General features: G+C 43.6%; 3 protein-coding genes across 4 annotated transcripts; all 3 read left to right on the plus strand.

Moving 5' to 3' along the window:
• Positions 1–289: 289 nt before the first annotated feature.
• On the plus strand, positions 290–4,240 carry LOC131727838 (elongation factor 1-alpha 1-like). Its single transcript, XM_059019173.1, has 8 exons — positions 290–418; positions 1,188–1,353; positions 1,916–2,095; positions 2,481–2,777; positions 2,857–3,007; positions 3,085–3,341; positions 3,447–3,681; positions 3,806–4,240. The coding sequence occupies exons 2-8, from the start codon at positions 1,210–1,212 to the stop codon at positions 3,925–3,927; spliced, it is 1,386 nt and encodes a 461-aa protein (XP_058875156.1). The 5' UTR covers positions 290–418; positions 1,188–1,209; the 3' UTR covers positions 3,928–4,240.
• Positions 4,241–4,701: 461 nt separating this feature from the next.
• LOC117414258 (elongation factor 1-alpha, somatic form-like) lies at positions 4,702–9,992 on the plus strand. The gene is made up of 8 exons (XM_059019172.1): positions 4,702–4,842; positions 6,088–6,249; positions 6,495–6,674; positions 7,103–7,399; positions 7,534–7,684; positions 8,247–8,503; positions 8,724–8,958; positions 9,539–9,992. The coding sequence occupies exons 2-8, from the start codon at positions 6,106–6,108 to the stop codon at positions 9,661–9,663; spliced, it is 1,389 nt and encodes a 462-aa protein (XP_058875155.1). The 5' UTR covers positions 4,702–4,842; positions 6,088–6,105; the 3' UTR covers positions 9,664–9,992.
• Positions 9,993–12,020: 2,028 nt separating this feature from the next.
• LOC117971567 (cyclic GMP-AMP synthase-like) lies at positions 12,021–20,064 on the plus strand. Of its 2 annotated transcripts, none has more exons than XM_059019171.1 (7): positions 12,021–12,427; positions 13,405–13,758; positions 14,077–14,339; positions 14,636–14,861; positions 16,132–16,410; positions 16,950–17,049; positions 19,387–20,064. In XM_059019171.1, the coding sequence occupies exons 2-7, from the start codon at positions 13,419–13,421 to the stop codon at positions 19,868–19,870; spliced, it is 1,692 nt and encodes a 563-aa protein (XP_058875154.1). In that variant the 5' UTR covers positions 12,021–12,427; positions 13,405–13,418; the 3' UTR covers positions 19,871–20,064. The 2 variants fall into 2 exon arrangements, with proteins under 2 accessions (XP_058875154.1, XP_058875153.1); XM_059019170.1 differs by having other exon boundaries at positions 12,022–12,427; positions 14,044–14,339.
• The last annotated feature ends 387 nt before the right edge of the window (positions 20,065–20,451 follow it).

Genomic DNA, 20,451 nt, shown 5'->3' on the forward strand with positions numbered 1-20,451 from the left:
TGTTGTTGTTTTGCTTTCCAATGTTATAACGCATTGTAGTACAAAGAGTATATATTTGGTTTATTATTAAATCAAAGAAAGTGAAGTTCTCAGATTGCTCAATGTATTAGAAGTGTGTATAAATACATACACTGTGTGTATACAAAAACAAAATACTGAAAAAAATAAAAGTTGTCCAGATAGATGCAATTTTACTTTAAATAGTCACGGTATAGAAATTCTCTTCGGGCTTCCGAAGTTCAGATAAAAGGGGCGTTTTTTTGTGTGGGTGGGTAATTTCTGTTAACAATAAATGAGGGTGGGTCCTGAATTTTTTACATACCGCCTCTTTTTTCCACTATAAAAACTCTGAAAACCTAAAATTCTGTCTTTCTGTCCGACACCTCAGCGAGGAGCAGCAGGCGTTCTTCTCAATCCGGTAAGTGGCAGGCCTGGTGCGGTTTAAACGCGTTGGGAGTGAAGGCTGGGGCTTGCTTGCGTTTCTTTTTTTTTTTGTTTTTTTTACCGTCGTTTTAATTACTACAAAAGAACGTTTCCCCTTCTACACTGCTGAGCGGAAACAATTCCACCGCGTTTTGTTTGGTTATAATAAACGCTCTTTTGGAATTGTTTAAATACTATTTTGTTTGTTTTTGTGTTTTCGGTAACCGGTTTCGTTTTTGGAAAGGTTGGTTTTAAAACCTCCGGTACTTTTGTACGTGTCTTTGACACAGTTGTGGTGTTGGCTCGGCGCCGGCTGCTGTGAGTTACCGGCGGCCTGTAGCGTGCTGATGTCCATGGGATTTTGCGCGCTGTTTTCAGAGTTGGAAGATTTTAAGAATTAACACATGTTGGTGTTTTATAAACGTTGTGTTAACATTTTAAAGTTGTGACATTAATAAACAATCCATTAAGCTAGGCATTTATTTATTTATCTAACTTTTTTTTTTTTTTTTGTCGAGCACATGGGTGTGGGCTTTGTTTGAGTTGTGTAATTGACTTCAGGCCCGTAAGCGAATTGCTTCAGTATCCTGGTGCACATGGTGTAACATGGCCATCAAAATCGCATTTCCCTTCCTGAAACGCGATTTTGTTTTTTTTGCGTGTCTGACGATTCTCCTCAAGTTTAACTGGGGGGGGGGCGAAATTTATTTGTTTTAATACTATGTTATGTGCAGAGTGTATGAAGACTTTCTTAACTTCTACAGATATAAAACCAATCAGGCAACCATGGGAAAGGAAAAGACCCACATCAACATCGTCGTTATCGGACACGTCGACTCCGGTAAATCCACCACTACCGGCCACCTCATTTACAAATGCGGGGGCATCGACAAGCGAGCCATCGAGAAATTCGAGAAGGAGGCCGCTGAGGTAAGCACTTGAAGATCAACAGGGGTGCTGGTTAGGCCTACAGGACTGGAGCGTATAAAGATGGCCGACGACGCTGAGCATGTGCTGGCTGTAGTTATGACGCGTGGTTACAAACGCTAGACGTGTTAAAGCAATTAAAAGCGAGTTTATTAAGAGACTATACTGTTAAACATTCTTAACTGTTAATGAAATCCCGTTTACAAATTGCGTTTGTGACCCGTCCTGGAATTGCACCCCGTTTCCTCAACCCGACGACATGACACGTCACCGCTTTCAGAAGTGACTACCTAATTTGTGAACAGCAGGCGGCGCTGTAGTACCCAGGTCAAATACGTCATGAAGTTGTTTGAACTGTCCCACTTTACAACTTTTTACTGTAGGTTAGCACTTTAATGTTGGTATTGCACGTGAAATAAATTGCATTTAAAAGCAAATATGCAGTGTAAGCACTTCACTGCATATATATATATATATATATATAATATATATTACTGAAATGTGTTTTTTTTTTCTCTGTAAAGATGCCCTGCAGTGATTTCACCATCTCTCTCGATTTTTCCAGATGGGGAAAGGCTCCTTCAAGTATGCCTGGGTGTTGGACAAGCTGAAGGCTGAGCGTGAGCGTGGTATCACCATTGACATCTCCCTCTGGAAGTTCGAAACCACAAAATATTACGTCACCATCATTGATGCTCCCGGCCACAGAGATTTCATCAAGAACATGATCACCGGGACCTCGCAGGTAAGAGGCAGTTGCTGGCTGTTTAAAACTATTTTGTTTGTTTTTGTGTTTCAGTAACCGGTTTCGTTTTCGGAAAGGTTGGTTTTAAAAACTCTGTACTTCTGTACGTGTCTGACACAGCTGTGGTGTTGGCTTGGGTGGGTACAGGGCAGGTTTTGGGTTGACACCAGAGCTAATGCCACAACATGGCTTTGTTGGTCCTTGTCTATCTTGGTAGGAGTGTTGTGGCATTATCATTCACTTCAACAGCTTTGCTCCGTGCCCCAGTCACACCAAGATGTGTTCAATAGCGGAGTCTGTCCTAATCTGCAGTAATGCTTCTGTCTTCCCTGCTACCCTGACCTGTCCATGTCCTAACAGTGTCTCTCCCCTTCTCCCTCCCCAGGCTGACTGTGCTGTGCTGATTGTTGCTGGAGGTGTTGGTGAGTTTGAAGCCGGTATCTCTAAGAACGGACAGACCCGTGAACACGCCCTCCTGGCCTACACTCTGGGTGTGAAGCAGCTCATCATTGGTGTCAACAAGATGGACTCCACTGAGCCACCCTACAGCCAGAAACGTTACGAGGAAATCACCAAGGAAGTCAGCACCTACATCAAGAAGATCGGCTACAACCCCGCCACTGTGGCCTTTGTGCCCATCTCTGGCTGGCACGGAGACAACATGCTGGAGCCCAGCACAAACGTGAGTCTCTGAATTCAAGTGGATGATGTTCCAGTGCATTGCTGTAGCTAGAAGTAACCGTTCCTATTCCTCTGTGTAGATGCCCTGGTTCAAGGGATGGAAGGTTGAGCGTAAGGAGGGCAATGCCAACGGCACCACCCTGCTAGAGGCGCTGGACTCCATCCTCCCTCCCGTGCGCCCCACAAACAAGCCCCTGCGTCTGCCCCTGCAGGATGTCTACAAGATCGGAGGTACGCTCAATGTAGTCTTGTTTCTCAAGTTGTAGATCTGCACTTGTAGAGCTGTGGCTGACCTGTGTTCTCCCCAGGTATTGGAACTGTACCAGTGGGCCGTGTGGAGACTGGCACCCTGAAGGCTGGCATGATCGTCACCTTTGCCCCTGCCAATGTGACCACTGAAGTGAAGTCTGTGGAAATGCACCACGAGACCCTGGTCGAGGCTCTTCCTGGAGACAACGTTGGCTTCAACATCAAGAACGTGTCTGTCAAGGACATCCGTCGTGGCAACGTGGCTGGAGACAGCAAGAACGACCCACCCATGGAGGCCGGCTCCTTCACTGCCCAGGTATGAGGGGCCCTCATGCTTTCTATGGCCTTGTTTTCTCCTTGCCCTGTTTCTGTTCCTTGTTGGGCAGTCCAGTAACTGGCCTGTCCTCCTGCTTCTCCCCAGGTTATTGTCCTGAACCACCCTGGCCAGATCAATGCTGGTTATGCTCCAGTGCTGGATTGCCACACTGCTCACATTGCCTGCAAGTTCGCTGAGCTTAAGGAAAAGATTGACCGTCGTTCCGGTAAGAAGCTGGAAGACAACCCCAAGTTTGTCAAGTCTGGAGACGCTGCCATTGTGAACATGGTCCCTGGGAAACCCATGTGTGTGGAGAGCTTCTCTGACTACCCTCCCCTCGGTAAGTATTTCTGTCCAGGATCTGCAATGGAACAGCTTGATCCTGTGACTCCTAAGCCTGGCAGTCTTGTCCTTCGGTAATGTATGGAGCCCTCCTATTTTAACTTGCTATATTCCACTTGCAGGTCGTTTTGCCGTGCGTGACATGAGGCAGACGGTCGCTGTCGGTGTCATCAAGGCTGTTGACAAGAAGGCTGCTGGAGCTGGCAAGGTCACCAAGGCTGCGGTGAAGGCTGCCAAGAAATGAACCACCATCCCCTGGACTTTCCACTTTTGTTCAGGGTCTCGCTTGCAGCCAGAAACCACCTCAAAGACCCTGATCTCTCTCATTAAGGATTGGCTAATGCTGATTAAAAACCATCGTAAAAATTTCCGCAGGAAAGGAACAAGACAAATGTTAAATTTCTTTTGTGGCTTTGTGAACTTTTTGAAAGATTGAGGTGCCTATTCAGTGTTTGTTTTTTTTTTGGTTAATTCTGCACCTGTAAACTTTAGCGCCACTCTGTAATTTATAATTGGATTGAAGCTGCTGTGAACCAATAAAATGTCTTGTTCTTGAACTAATAGTTTCTCTTGTCTTGATAGAGCAGCATAAACATGCTAGACAGGCAGAATTGGGTTAAATGAATTTGAAGCTTCCCTGTTTAATATGGTGTGTTGGTTTGTAAATTCATGCTGTTGGCAGACATGTCTAACAGACTACTTTTACCTTCTGTTTTTATTGAACTGGTTGCAAGTATAAAATCTATTCATTAATATAGTATTTAAATAATGCTAGTGGTGCTGCGTGTTGCTGCTTTTGGAAACTGAACTGGCGCAGTCTCTGTGCACAAACAGCCCTCAATTGCTGAGGCATTGCAGTTAAACTACATCATCCCCACGTGTCTGTCTCTGCCCAAGGCAGCGACGGCAATGCTGACGTCTGTATACTCCAGCCTGCCTTTCTGCAAGTGGGCTGGGTTTCAGGCTTCTTGACCAATGGTTTATTTATATACAAAAATAACTCATGTTTAATACAAGACTGTTCCACCGTTAAACAAATTGATCTCCAAGCCACGCCCCAACAGTACCGGTATAAAACCACGTTGCGGGCCTGAATCCGGTCCTTTTATCCCCGGCTCTGACCCAGAGACAAACTGCAGCTTACTGTTAACTTCAACTGGTGGGTATGACATTTATTTTAGGCAAGGCATTTATTTCTGTTGTGCTAGCTTCGATCAGGAACTATTTCAATATACTCAAGTATAGAGGTTGGTGTGGTTTTACCGTCTTGTTTCATTTGAGAGATTTAATAAACGACAGAAATCGCCATTTCTATTTCAGCCATTTTGAAAAAAGGGGGAAGGATTAGGCTCTTGGGTTTGACGATTTTTTAAAAAAAAAATTGTGGTGGGTGGGGGAGATACATAGGGGAATCATTTTTTTAAAAAAAATACAGTATTTACTTTTTTAATCTTTTAATTGAGGGAGTGGTTGGCAATGTAATTGTGCAGTCTTTTTTTAATAAAACGTTTTTTTTTGTTTTTTTTTGTCCATAAATACGCATTAAAAAAAGCTTTATTATATACTGTATATACAAGTGCGCAAGTTCAGTATATTTCTTTCCCGATTAAAGTTCCTGGATTGTGAAAGGGCTTTTTGTCTTTAAGAATCCAAATCCATCCTCGCACCCCAGTCACTCTCCGTATAAAATTAAACATCTGTTGTAGATTTTTTTTTTTTTTTTGTGAAGAGATATGGCTTGAAGTGTTTCATCTTTTCACCGCTCTCTGTGAATATATTTTAATCGGCTCCAGTGCGGCCGCACCGCGCAGCTGGTTGAAGTTTAGTAATTCCATTGTCTCCAGTGCCTGCCGCATGGGGGCCTCGCTTCATATCGGTTAAAAATACATGCATAGACCTTCTACCGTGACATTACAGCACATTTTAATATAGAGCGTGTGTTCATGTCTGTTAAATGGGGCGGAGCAGCCTTGAATGAGCAGAGTGTGTACTGTAGTAGAGGATTTATAAAATGCCGGTCAGTGAGCGAGTGAAGCCGGGGTGTGCTGCGCTGAGTCAGCGGGCTCGCTGTCTCAACATGGAGGTCTGCCACAGCACTGGCACTGCGTCTCAACATGGAGGGCAGTGGGGAGAAAACCTTCAACAAAATAACCTATCCGAGGGCTTTGCAGTCGTTCACTGGCCTTTGCTGTATTTGTCTGCTTTGGCCGTGTATATAATCTCACCTATATTATATTTGGTGTATACGGTATAGATTAAAACGCAACGATAAATCACACGCAGTGAGTTTGAGGGTTTTATGAGTTCGCGAGTCTGTTTTATGAATAGCTGCTACCTCTGTATTGTATGGATTAGGCTGTGGGAATTGGTGCTGTATTTTGACATCGAGGTTTACATTTTTTAGTAGTGAAAATCACCCACCATGGGAAAGGAAAAGACCCACATCAACATCGTCGTTATCGGACACGTCGACTCCGGTAAATCCACCACTACCGGCCACCTCATCTACAAATGCGGGGGCATCGACAAGAGAACCATCGAGAAATTCGAGAAGGAGGCCGCTGAGGTAGGTTTTCGGCTTTATCTAACTAGTGCGTGCAGATAATGTTTAAATATGAAAATGTGCGACATCAGACTGCAATGGAGAGTCTGTGTCACTACAACAGAGCGAGTGAGCTAACCGCGTTGAGTTTTATAGAGCAGGAGCGCCACCTGCTGCAACATCTGGGAAGATAATTTGATAACTTTGAATTGTGTAACAGTGTGCATGCAATAAATACATATCCAGTCTGCCCTGATTGGTTCATCCAGATGGGGAAAGGCTCCTTCAAGTATGCCTGGGTGTTGGACAAGCTGAAGGCTGAGCGTGAGCGTGGCATCACCATTGACATCTCCCTCTGGAAGTTTGAGACCAGCAAATATTACGTCACCATCATTGATGCTCCCGGCCACAGAGATTTCATCAAGAACATGATCACCGGGACCTCGCAGGTAAGAGGCACAGGCAAGGGTTACATGAGGGCTGAGCTTGTATTTGTTTGAATTTCATGATGAAGGGGATATTCTGTAACTACAGTGAAACCAGATCTAACCAAATATTAACTTAACATTCAAATCTTATTACTCAAGGTGCTAGGTTGTAATAGTACATTTCATTTCATTCCCTATGACAACTACTGTATTATAGAATGGCAGTAACTCATTTAAAATAAATACAAAGTGTAATATTAGCACTGTGATCGATTGACATGTTCTGTGTTATTAATAAGAGGCCATGTTTCTATGTTAAATAGTAGTTATTTTAAAAAATAAAACGTCATGACTAAATCAGTTAAGTCATTAAAGTCTGAATTGCAACTGTAATTCTCTCCCTGACCTGCCCATGTCCTAACAGTGTCTCTCCCCTTCTCCCTCCCCAGGCTGACTGTGCTGTGCTGATTGTTGCTGGAGGTGTTGGTGAGTTTGAAGCCGGTATCTCTAAGAACGGACAGACCCGTGAACACGCCCTCCTGGCCTACACTCTGGGTGTGAAGCAGCTCATCATTGGCGTCAACAAGATGGACTCCACTGAGCCACCCTACAGCCAGAAACGTTACGAGGAAATCACCAAGGAAGTCAGCACCTACATCAAGAAGATCGGCTACAACCCCGCCACTGTGGCCTTTGTGCCCATCTCTGGCTGGCATGGAGACAACATGCTGGAGCCCAGCGCAAACGTGAGTATCTGAGGGTGAACTATAACTTGCTAGTCATTTGATCTACGTTGTGCTCAGCAGTCAAACCTCAACACAACAGGATAATTTACAGACGTCAAGCGAGTTGATCATTGGCCCTTTCTTCTGCCCTGTAGATGCCCTGGTTCAAGGGATGGAAGGTTGAGCGTAAGGAGGGCAATGCCAACGGCACCACCCTGCTAGAGGCGCTGGACTCCATCCTCCCTCCCGTGCGCCCCACAGACAAGCCCCTGCGTCTGCCCCTGCAGGATGTCTACAAGATAGGAGGTAAGTAAACTTTTAAATGTACTGTATTTGCTCGAGTATAAGTCGAGAAATTTAAACCCAAAACACAATCCTGAAGTAGGGGCGGTCGACTAATACACAAGCAAACATATGAACCGATATATAATTTATAGTAAAAGCCTATATTTACTGATTGTGATGACCGGCTGCCTCATGAACGCTATGGAGGGGCATCATAATAACAACAACATTACCTATTGTACTGCGTGACCCTGCAGCACAGCGCTTCTGTGGAAACACCAGCACCTCCATTGTTGTGGCAAATCCTTGTTGCCAGAGCAAATGCTTCTAATTTCTCTCAAAAAATCAAAACGCAAACATCTCAAGATTTGGCGAAAACTAATCCGTGACATTGTCTATATATAAAAAAAAAATAATCCCGGTTTGTTTACATCCAGGAGCTGTCACGTAAAACACAGCCGCAGTTTCACTGAATTACAGCCAGGTCACACACACAGTTTTTCAAGTGTAGTCTGCGAACTGGCTTCTGTCTTCTACTGCTCAGTCACACGGCTTGTGCTGACCGGTCTCCTGTTCTCCCCAGGTATTGGAACTGTACCCGTGGGCCGTGTGGAGACTGGCACCCTGAAGCCTGGCATGATCGTCACCTTTGCCCCTGCCAATGTGACCACTGAAGTGAAGTCTGTGGAAATGCACCACGAGACCCTGGTCGAGGCTCTTCCCGGAGACAACGTTGGCTTCAACGTCAAGAACGTGTCTGTCAAGGACATCCGTCGTGGCAACGTGGCCGGAGACAGCAAGAACGACCCACCTGGTGAGGCTGGCAGCTTCATTGCCCAGGTAAGGAAACACAGCGGTTGTATGGACTGAAACTTGAAATGGTCCAACAGTGGTCTAAATGTTTAAAGCATAACAAAAAAACAACCTATATTCTAAATTATGTATCTGAATAAATACACAAGTCAAAGAAATGCACCCAGAGAGTGACTGGATAGAGTTGAACAGTTAGTTTGCAGTCCATTAAGCCTCCTGTCCCCTTCCCCCTTCTCTCTGTGTCCAGGTTATCATTTTGAACCACCCTGGTCAGATCGCCGCTGGTTATGCTCCAGTGCTGGATTGCCACACTGCTCACATTGCCTGCAAGTTCGCTGAGCTCAGGGAGAAGATTGACCGTCGTTCCGGTAAGAAGCTTGAAGACAACCCCAAGTTTGTCAAGTCTGGAGACGCTGCCATTGTGAACATGATCCCTGGGAAACCCATGTGTGTGGAGAGCTTCTCCAGCTACCCTCCCCTCGGTGAGTCTTGCATTGACTGAGCAGTGCCAGCGCAAACATATTTTTATGTATTTGTGGCTGTGCAATGGGGCAAAGGTACTGAACCCTTCGCAGCAGTTGTGGGTTCTGCAGTGCACCCTTGAATTAAGTTTGAGAAATAAATAAATACATAACAATGCAAATGTGTTTATCTGAACCCTATTTATTTTCTTTTTAACAGAGATCTTACTAATACTATTAAGAGGCAACAGAAGTAGAGCATTGCAAAAATACTTACATAAACATTTATTAAGGTCAGAATGACTGAATGTACAAAGCTGTGCTCTGACACGGTCAAGACCTTTCTGTTGAGGAAGAATGAGGTATTGAACTGTGAACAATTTCTTGGGACACTAGAGTTCATTGTAACAGCTTTTGAGTATATTGGGATAAAACCCCCAACAAGCACGCAAGTGACATAATTTTGAAAACACTCATTGTATGTAAAAAAATATATATATATATATATATAATATATATATATATATATAAATATATATATATAGTAAAAGACACACATTTTCACACGTTTAAGAATGTGAAACATTCTCTCCCCTCGCAGGTCGTTTCGCTGTGCGTGACATGAGGCAGACAGTCGCTGTCGGTGTCATCAAGTCCGTCGAAAAGAAGGCACCCAGCACAGGCAAAGTCACCAAGTCTGCTGAGAAGGCCGCCAAAAAGAAATGAACCACCATCCCCTGGACTGTCCGATTTTGTTCTGGGTCTCAATCGCAGCCGGAAACCTCCTCTTGGACCCTGTTCTCTCTCATTAAGGATTGGCTAATGCTGATTAAAACCCATCGGAAGAGTTTTCGCAGGAAAGGACAGTTCAGACCTAATTAATTAAGGGGGGGGGGGGGGAAGTGCCATTCTGTTCCTTAAATACCAACACACTGTGAAACGAATCGCAAAAATTAGGGGTTTTTGTTTCTAAAAAATTGGATTAGTTGTAAGGAACCATTCTGTTTTCTAGTTTTCTACAAGAACTTGGAAACGAATAAAAATGAGCACACTAACTGTATGTAGTATTTTTTTCTATCCATTTTTGTGTTGAAGTTTGAGGACAGGTGGTTAATGGAATTTATACAGCAGGGTAAATTCACCAGGTAAACGTCCCAGCCAGGATGTGAAGGCTGGTTACTTAATTTATCCCAAACTTTGAATTGGTACGTAAATGTCCAGAAATCAGACTGAACCCTGGTGTGGTGTCTGTTATTGGGTTTGAGTGGGAGCTGTACAGTCTTATGGTCTACCACACTATAACACAAATTCACAAGGGGGTGGTAAGGATCAACGTGCATCAGTAGGTATTATTATTATTAGTTTATTTAGCAGACGCCTTTATCCAAGGCGACTTACAGAGACTAGGGTGTGTGAACTGTGCATCAGCTGCAGAGTCACTTACAACTACGTCTCACCCGAAAGACGGAGCACAAGGAGGTGAAGTGACTCGCTCAGGGTCACACAATGAGTCAGTGGCTGAGGTGGGATTCACAGCTGAGTGAAAGCATGTCTCGTGATTGCATACCATGGAAGTCACATTACACTGGGCCTAATTACAATTTTTGATCTAAAAAATCTGCACTAGGAATGGTTTCAATTAAAAGTTGGATTTCATGTTACATAGAGTGTATCTACCCTCAGCCCAGTTAAACCAGCAGACCTCATACTATCTTTGAAACAGTCAAGAGAATCTCAAATTACAGCACTGAACTATTTCAAGAAGCACACCGTGACAAAGAGAAAACAAATTAAGCAATTTAAACTGATTCAAAAAATAGTTAAACCAGTAGGTCAGCAACATGCAACCACAGCATCAGAGCCTTCAGGTATATCAACAGCATTTCAGAATAGTGAAAACAAGCAATAAAATGAGTTTTGATATTCTTAATAACTTGACATTGGATAAGCGGTGCTCCGGATAGATCCACAAGTGTAAGTGACATACAAACAGATCGATGTACGGACAGACAGACTCCCCCCTATGTCCCCCATACGTTTCATGATGACAATTGGATTAGTGGTTCTTCAGATGTATTGCATACAGTCCATCTCTACTAGACCCCCATCGCAGGGGATTGCATCTCCAGCGAGGATAATACGAATTACAGCAATATATCCCATAATTCAGCTGCTTTGTAGTGTTCTACACCCAAGCGGTCCAGTCCGTGTTTCCTACCCACCAGTACTGAAACACACTACCTTCAGCACTGTGTTTACTTAAAAGTAATATAACATTTTACGTTTACTGTTTAAATAATGTACCTGTAATATCTCATTTTATTGTTAACATCCTTTTTACACTTAAAACTTTAAAGTCTGTTTTAAAGCTCTTTTCAAAATGGACGCTCTAGTGCACTGGAGTTTGAGATCTGTCCTCTAAGTCACTGCAAGAAGAGTGATTTAAAAAAACAAGTTCTCTGTTCCGTACCACATTATGGATCGTTTGAAAAGATCTTTGAAACAGACTTTAAAGTTATGAGTGGATGTTAACAGTGAAAATAATTACAGGTATGTTATTTAAGCAGTTGTAGCAACACCTGGAGACGTGTAACGGTATATTTTTCAGAACCCTGCTACTTACTCGTTTCCAGTGGATCTCCTGTTCTCCATTACTGAGCTTATTCATTATGGAAATGTTGTGGGTATCTTTCGCTTTGACCTGTGATCTAACATGGCTGCCATACTGGGATCCTGTGAGTTTTTGGTACTGATTCTTACGGTCAAGCTCAATAACGAGTTATCTATCGCACAAGAACAATTCACCTTTCTGTGGCAGTAATTTTACCAAGTAGTAGTCTTGCTTCACATTCATTACACTTCAATTATTAAATTCTCAAATCTTTAAATGAGCTGAGCATTGTGCAATATCTATTTTTAGGGAGTTTATTTTTACGGTTTTGAATGTAGTTTTACAGAGTTCATCATGCTGTAACATGTAATGCTCATGTATTACTCTTGGACTACCTTACCTAAAGTAACATTCAGTTAGACTTTTTGTCTAACTGGGGCTCTGTGAAACCAACCCCTAAAGAACCTTTAAGTTGTGTTACAGTGACATTCACCAGGGAAGGCTGTAGCTACGAATTACGGAGTCAAAGTTAATAACCCTCTTATGACCCTGGAATTGGGTACAATGCAAGGAGCCTCCAGGTGCATATAAGACGTTACCCCTCATGTACCCCCACCTACAGCCAGTCCTATTAGATCACAGAACTAACACATTGTCGTTACCAGAGATGCTGCTGGGTTTGAGAGCTGGCAGATCTCACTGCCTCCAGGAGTTTCATTTCTACAACTGTGATGTCATTTCTCGGAATTAGCTTGAGTAAACCCGGATGCAGCTATAAAGGATCCCCTGGACCAACGAGAAGGAGTTGAGGAAGTGAATCAATGCTACACTGACATCAGCAGTGAACACTAAGCAGTCTGCAGATAATACAGATCACAGGTGAGTAAACACTTTACTTGGTAGGGTTTAGCCTTTATAAAAATGTACTGTAGTAAAAGCACAAAGCCCAGAGAGATATAAACATATTTAAAAACATGGTAAACTATGGTAAATGCATAGTAAAAGCATAGGAAAACTGCAAAATGGGTAAACTTTTATAGGGTAAGTCATGCTTTTGACATTTTGTTTGGTTAAGATAATTTCACGATGCATATGTTTACTCTAAGTAAGATTAGTATGAATTTGATTCTAACAGTGTTCCACCTAATAATTCAACTTGCTTAAAGTTAATTTAAAACTAATTAAAAAGGACATTGAAATGTGTAACTGTGAAACTGAGCTTATGCAACATTCAGTACCAAAACGTAAAATACAAAACAAGATTTCACGATACTTTACATCGCTTGATTAGAGGCAATTTGAATGACTGGGAAATGGCTACAAGCAAAGCAGAAGTGTAAACTGTCACTGAACAATTTCCAATGAGATGTGAAGATGTTTTATTCCTGCTATATTGAGAGCTTCCTGATCATCTCTATTATAACTATTGTAGTTAACAGTGCAGCGGTTGGTATGGCATTGAGCCCAGGAACCTTTGGTGTTTGTTTGGAAAACAATTAAAAATGTTATATCATTTTATTTCTCTAAAGCGCGCCTACAAAAGGCAATGGCATGTGAAAGCCTGTCAAGAAGACAGGGCTCTGCAAGAAATAAGTTAAAATCCAGGATGAAACAATTGATGACTTGCCCTGAAGCTCAGTGTATATGTGCTTCTACAGGGACTACTAATTTGCTTTTAATTACTGAGAAGCTGTAGGATGGGACAGCAAGCAGGTTCCAGGTTTCAAAATAAGAAGCAGGCAGAGGAGAGATATGTTGATAAGGCCTTTGTTGGCTTGACTGATCCAAGATCATAAACCAGTATAAAAATGTTAATTAAAGAAGATAACTTATTCCTGGTTTCTTTTTCTTTTTAGTGGACAGACGAAATATGCAGAGGGCGACCCCATCTAGGCAAGCTGAGACCCCAGTGTCTGGTGAGAGGAGCCGAGCAGAGATCCTCAAGCTAAAGAAACAGGAGTCCGATCCGGAAAGCAGCCCTGCTGCCCCAACTAAGAGGGTCCGGTGGCAGTCCTTCCCCGTGGAGATAAATGAACTGGCCTCTGTGGCAGAACCGGCAGGTTTCCAGGTGGCTGAGCTGCCTGCAGATTCAGATGTCCTTCCTCCAGCCTTGGCCTGCAGTGAGGGGGTGCTGACTGGATCACCGGAGTTCTTGTTAGAGTGCGGCGAAGACGAGCCACCAAGAGGGAAACAGAGGAAAGCACTCGCAGGTGAGTGTTATAGAGGAAGATGAACTGAAAGGAAAGTTGAATTAAGCAAGAACATGTTTTCCTGCACTGTTATACTTTTAGTTATTGAGATGTTGCAGTTGATTGAGTGCACACTGTGTCCTGTGTACAGTACAACAAGGCTCTGCTGAGCTTCACAACAGGCATCTAGTGGTGCTCTGTAAAGAGACGCACAGAACACTGAAACTATACACCTAAAGCCAGCAGTTAATTGAAACATATTAGATGATTTCTTTACAACCTCCTGTGCTAACTGAATAACTGCAGGGTCCGTGCTGCCGGATGACTCTCTCTGTGCAGCGCCTCACCCCTCACAGCCTTCAGTCTCCCCCGAGTGGGAGCAATGGAGCCAAGACTCCCTCCCTCAGGACAGGGAGCTGAGGAGGAGGATCAAGGCGAAGGCAAAGAGTCTGAAGCTGAAACGCAATGACAAGAATTGGTCGGCCGAGATGGTAAACAACCTTGTAGAAAAGCTGATGGAATATCTAAAAGAGAACAAGGAGGAGCCGTACTTCCGTGACGTCGCCAAGCTCACCACCGGCAGCTACTACGAGCTTGTAAAGGTAACAGCACTACTTGAACACAATATATGGTTTCACATGAATCACTATTAAGCACTTTACAAAAATACATACTGACCAAAAGCCAAAGCAACTCTATACTGGAATCACTGGAATTAAAAAGAAAAAAATGTTAATGCAGCAAAACCTGTAATATGATTTTTTCTTACTTTGAGACAAAAGAAATGCATTACAAGACAAACATGGGAGAGAGGGAGTTAGTGTGAGAGTGTGGGAGTGTACGAGAGTTGTTCCTCCTACGCATTGAAGACTGAGATCCCTTCCCCTCTATGTTCCAGACTAACAACCCGGACGAGTTTGATGTGATGCTGATCCTGCCTACTCCCCGGATTGCCTGGACGGAGGTGTGTGGATTCTCAGGACTGTTCTACAGGGTGTCTGTGTGTAGGCCCCCGCGCTCCCCTTTAAAGGACTTCCTGCTGGAGGATGGTCTCACCATCTCTGCAGTCCGGATCCTGAAGGACATGAGGAACCTCATTAAGAAGTTCATGCGAACTTACAAAGGTGAGCAAGCTCCCCTCACTCACACCAAACTGGAAACAAGAAATTAAATAATCAGACTGTGACAGGGTAGCATCCGGCTCCTTTCCTCACCTCCAGGAACAGCCTCTCCTCCCCTTCTTTCATGTGGGGCAGGCAGCACCTCCCTCTCTGGCACTGGAGATGGCACCAGCTCCTTTCCTCTCCTCCCCTTCTTTCGTTTTGGGGCAGGCAGCACCTCCCTCTCTGGCACTGGAGATGGCACCAGCTCCTTTCCTCTCCTCCCCTTCTTTCATGTGGGGCAGGCAGCACCTCCCTCTCTGGCACTGGAGATGGCACCAGCTCCTTTCCTCTCCTCCCCTTCTTTCGTTTTGGGGCAGGCAGCACCTCCCTCTCTGGCACTGGAGATGGCACCAGCTCCTTTCCTCTCCTCCCCTTCTTTCATGTGGGGCAGGCAGCACCTCCCTCTCTGGCACTGGAGATGGCACCAGCTCCTTTCCTCTCCTCCCCTTCTTTCGTTTTGGGGCAGGCAGCACCTCCCTCTCTGGAGATGGCACCAGCTCCTTTACTCTGCTCCCCATCTTTCATTTTGGGGCAGGCAGTTTGGTCTTCTCCAGCCTTCGGCAGGCAGCTCCTCCTCTTCCTCTCGGAGGGGGCAGCATACCACCTTGTGCCCGAACTCCCCGCACACAAGGTACCAACCTGGGATGAGTTGGGGTTGCAGCAGATCCAATTGGCCTTTTTTAAACTGCAGTCCTGCTCTGGGTCACAAGGGGCACTATCTCACTTCCGACACCACAGGGTAGCATCAAGGCCCAAGCTGTTACCGGCAGGACAGAGACCCAGAGACAGAAAGCTACAGTTTAAGCGCTGGTGCACACGTTTATTAACAAAGCAAACACAAAAACAGGGCCAAAATAAAAGGTTCAAAGAAAAGAATAAATCTCTTGCAGGCTGGGCATTAGCCTTCACTACAGATACAAACCAATATGAAAATCACAGCACAAACTCCTCCACCAGACAAAGACAAAAATATTGTTCAGACAAAGGCTTCCTCCTTCCTTTTATACGTGTGCCACAGACATATTTAATTTCTGTACAGTCTGTGGCTTGAGACTTAATCTGCACAGCTATAGAGAAAGAAAATAAACACCAAAGCAGATTGTTTTTTGAATTAATAGCTGGATTCTGTCCATTTAACACAGAGCACAAAAACACTTCTTTTTTTTAAACCAAAGCGACCTCCTGTTTTGTTTTGTGTTGACGGTGAGTGTGACTCTAATTCATTTCACAGTTTCTGTCCCTGGCTGGCACTGGTCCCTGGAGAGGCAGAATCCGGGCTGCCCTGCCATCACCCTGTCTCTGCTCAATAACAAGGCTGAGGTGGATATCTCTCTCGATCTGGTTCCTGCCCTGGAGATCCCCTCCTGTCAGGGCTGGCCCGAGGCCACCAAGAAGGGGCTAAAAATTGAGGACTGGCTTGGCAAGAAAAGTAGACGAGCCTATACCAGCCAGAGCTTCTACTTCGTACCCAAAAAACCAAAGGGCAGGGGTCTCAGCGAGGAAGCCAAGGGTAAGAAGGGAAAGGAAAGACGATAACTCAAGTGCACTTTTTTAGCATTCTTCCACATGCTTTCAAATTGCTTTACTGCTCTCCCCTCGCTTCCTATGGTTTACACTTACTAGGCTTTTAATGAAACATTAAATGTATTTAAACATATTTTGTATTTAATTATATCCTGATGTAACTATCACTGACACTGTTATCTGCATCGTATCTGAAAAGTATTTTGTCATATACTTGTACTTGTAAAAGAACCGAAGTAATTGTATTTTATCTTGCTCTTAATTGTATTAATACTTGTACTGTGATTCTTGAAATGTATTTTTGTTTACGTCGCCCTGGATAAGGGCGTCTGCTAAGAAATAAATAATAATAATAATAATAATAATAATAATAATAATAATAATAATAATAATAATAATAATAATAATAAATAACTTTCTATTGTACACCAGTAGAAGTACTTAGCCCACAATCAGCACAGTTGATTTGAAGCAGTTACTGTTTCTGACCAAGACCCTCTATCCTCATCCCTGTTGTTTTTCCAGAAAGCTGGAGGATCTCGTTCTCTCACATTGAAAAGCAAATGATAAAGAACCATGGCAAGAACAAGACATGCTGTGAGACTCCTGCTACCACCTGTTATAGGTACGTCACTACAGGGGTAAATCATCTCACCTAGAACGCCTAAGCTTAGGCAGCAAATAAGGGCAAATGTGCACGCTCAGATGGTCGTGCTCAGATAGATAGCTAGTGGATTGGGGGACGGGGGTCAGCATAGGTGTAATAATACATTAAACATATATTTTTTTCCTATATGTATATATATTTTATTTTTGTTATTATGAAACCGATTTATAGAGGTGTCATAGAATTTTTAGCTCACAGCCCAAAATTTAAAAATATCTACCAGACATGGATAACCTCAAACCTGAAAATGTCTCTCTTGTTTCACTGTGTGATTATCTATGATTTGTGTTCTCCCATAAGTGTGTGACAGGTTTGACTCAATCCGCTGGTACACTTCTCTGAGCTGGTAATATAACTAGCATAGCCTACACATTTGAAATGTTTTTTTACTCAAATTGTAAATGTACAATACAGCATAACTGCCTCTCAGCTGTTAAACACGATCAACTAACTATATCAAAAACAGTTAAAACGAATTAAATAATACATCACATTCTTACCTTTTCTGACGCACAGAAATCAAACGAGGGTGTCCAACGACGTCCGTGTCACCGATATCAAACCATTCACACCAAAATGCCAGCACGCCGCGCTACAAATCGATATTAAATTAAAAAAATAACATGTGTTTATTATTTTTTTACGGAATACATTGTGTGTCCTCTGTATTGAATATAACGGTTAATCGTAATATTAAGGGAGCGTGTAACTGACAGTTGGAAATGGAACTTCTCATTTTAGTTGAAAAAAGGCGCGCAGTGGCGCGTGCTTGCCACGCTATGAAACATAATAAACGCATCCCTGCACCTTAAAATAAATAAATAAATAAATAAATAAATAAATAAATAAAAATTGCATATATAGAGAATAATACAACAGGTAGGGTGTGATATGATAATTTACTGCACACACCCCCACTTCTCTTTCGTTTCATTGTGTAATGATCTGTGGTTTCCGTTTTTCTGACAGGTTTGACCCAACCCGCTGGTACACTTCTCATAGCCTATACATTTTAAAATGTAAATTAGCAATACAGCAGTAACTCTGCCTCAGCTGTTAAACACGATTAACTAACTATATCAAATACAGTTAAAACGAATTAAATAATACATCTAATTTCCTTACCTTTTCTGACGCACAGAAATCAAGCGAGGGTGTCCAACGACGTCCGTACGCCGCGTTACAAATCGATATTAAATAAAAAATAAAAAAAAACATTTATTTATGTATTATAATAATAATAAAAAAAAATTTAAAACATGGTGTGTCCTCTATATTTAATATGACGGTGAGTCGCGTAACAAGGGAGCGGTTTAACTGAGGGATGGAAATGGAATTTCACATTTCAGTTCGAAAAACGCGCGAGTGGCGCGTGCTTGCCGGCTATGGAACATCAGACGCATCGCGAGCCTGTATCTATGTATAGTTGTAATGAATTGGCACGAGCTAGCATCTTACCCCATTGACTTGAATGGGAATTCACTGGCTGGATGCACGAACCATTATCTGCACCCCAGTTTGTATTTATGTATGTATTGCTGTATGTGTTGCTGTAAGGTTAATCAGTCACAAGCGATGTGAAATAGGTAAACCATTCAGCTGCACATCTAAAGGCTGTGTCTAACGCAGCCGGTAGTGATGGTGATAAAGGAGTACCAGTTTAAAGTAGCTTCAGTCTTTTCTTGTTTCGGATTCTTGCAGTCACTGTGAGTGGCTCCAGTTTCCTCAGTGATGTGATTTTAATATAAAGTTTGTATTGCGGTGCCTCTTGACTTAGCAGACACCCTTATCCGGGGCGACTTACAATTGTTACAAGATATCACATTATACATTATTTCACATTATACAGATATCACATTATTTTACATACAATTACCCATTTATACAGTTGGGTTTTTACTGGAGCAATCTAGGTAAAGTACCTTGCTCAAGGGTACAACAGCAGTGTCCCCCACTGGGGATTGAACCCACAACCCTCTGGTCCAGAGTCCAGAGCCCTAACCACTACTCCACACTGCTGCCCTTTATATTAGCAAGGGCCAGGCAGCGCCACCTAGTGCACAGCCATGCATTGTGCAGCAAAACATAACCTTGTCTCCACAGTGGTAAATAACCAGATGGCGCCGGTTTTACTTCTGCAAAGACCCTTTGTTGGCGGATCTAGCCTTGGTTACATGTACATTATCTATGGCAAGCAGCTTGTTGCATTATAGTAATGAAACCCCACCGTCTCTCTGTGTGCGTGTGTGCGTGTATGTGTGCGTGTGTGCCCCCCCCCCCCCCCTCCCTCCTCAGGAAGATGTGTCTGCGGCTGCTGAAGTGTCTAATCCAGTCCCTGAAGGAGCGTCACCCCGTGGAGCTCTCGCATCTCTGCTCCTACCACGGCAAGACGGCCTTCCTGCACTCGCTGTGCAGGCGCTGCCTCGACTCGCACTGGCAGGGGCGACTCGACCGCTGCTTCATGCGGCTGCTCGACGACTTCATCACCCACGTGGAGAAAGCGGACCTGCCGCACTTCTTCATCAGCAAGTGCAACCTGTTCAGCCCGCGGTGCTTCCCCAAGCGAAGCCTGGAGCTGCTGCGGGAGGAGCTGCTGGAGCAGAGAAGGCTGGGCCTGACCGTGTTCCAGCTCCCCTGTGCCGAAGAGGAACCAGCCCTCATCCCAGCAGCTCCAGCCCCTCAGCAGGCGCTGTCCAACACCGTCCTCTTCGGCATACTGCTTCTCCTGGGGGTTTTCCTAGCTGCAGTAGCCAGCCTCCCCCTGCAGGGGCCAGTATAGAGAGACAGTATCTGACATGCCCCCCCCCCCCCCCGCACCTCCCCATGCATTGTTTATAAAATGACTTCACTTCTATCGCTGTGTAATATCTGTTTATATTTGTATCGCAGCTCTTTTGCATCTGTTAACTTGTTGCATGGTTAAGTTTTTTTCTTTCTTTCTCTCCAATAAATAAATAAACTGACCAGACTTGGTTGATGAATAAACAGTTAAACTGATAACTTACCTGCCTCTGTGCTTGTGTGTGTGCGTGTGTGTAGACTTGATGAAGTACACTGAAGAAGGCACTGGTCAAAACGTTTGTCTGCATTCTGATTGAGTGCTATGGATGTGTGTCTGTGTAATGAAGTCACACTTTATTTCAAACAAATCAAAACTTTTACATACACATAATATGCAAATCATCCGCTATAATCATCCACTATAACAGAACAGGAGATGATGCAACGATCTTCTGTTGCTTTTTACTGAACCCTTCGTGCGTCATGGTATTGAGTCTATTAATCCATGCATGTGTTGGGCTTTAGTCTTCTACACTGCTATATATATATATATATATGTCGCTCTCACAGCCTCCTCCG

The sequence above is a fragment of the Acipenser ruthenus genome, unplaced genomic scaffold (assembly GCF_902713425.1).
Source record: "Acipenser ruthenus unplaced genomic scaffold, fAciRut3.2 maternal haplotype, whole genome shotgun sequence".
NCBI classification, from domain to species: domain Eukaryota; kingdom Metazoa; phylum Chordata; class Actinopteri; order Acipenseriformes; family Acipenseridae; genus Acipenser; species Acipenser ruthenus.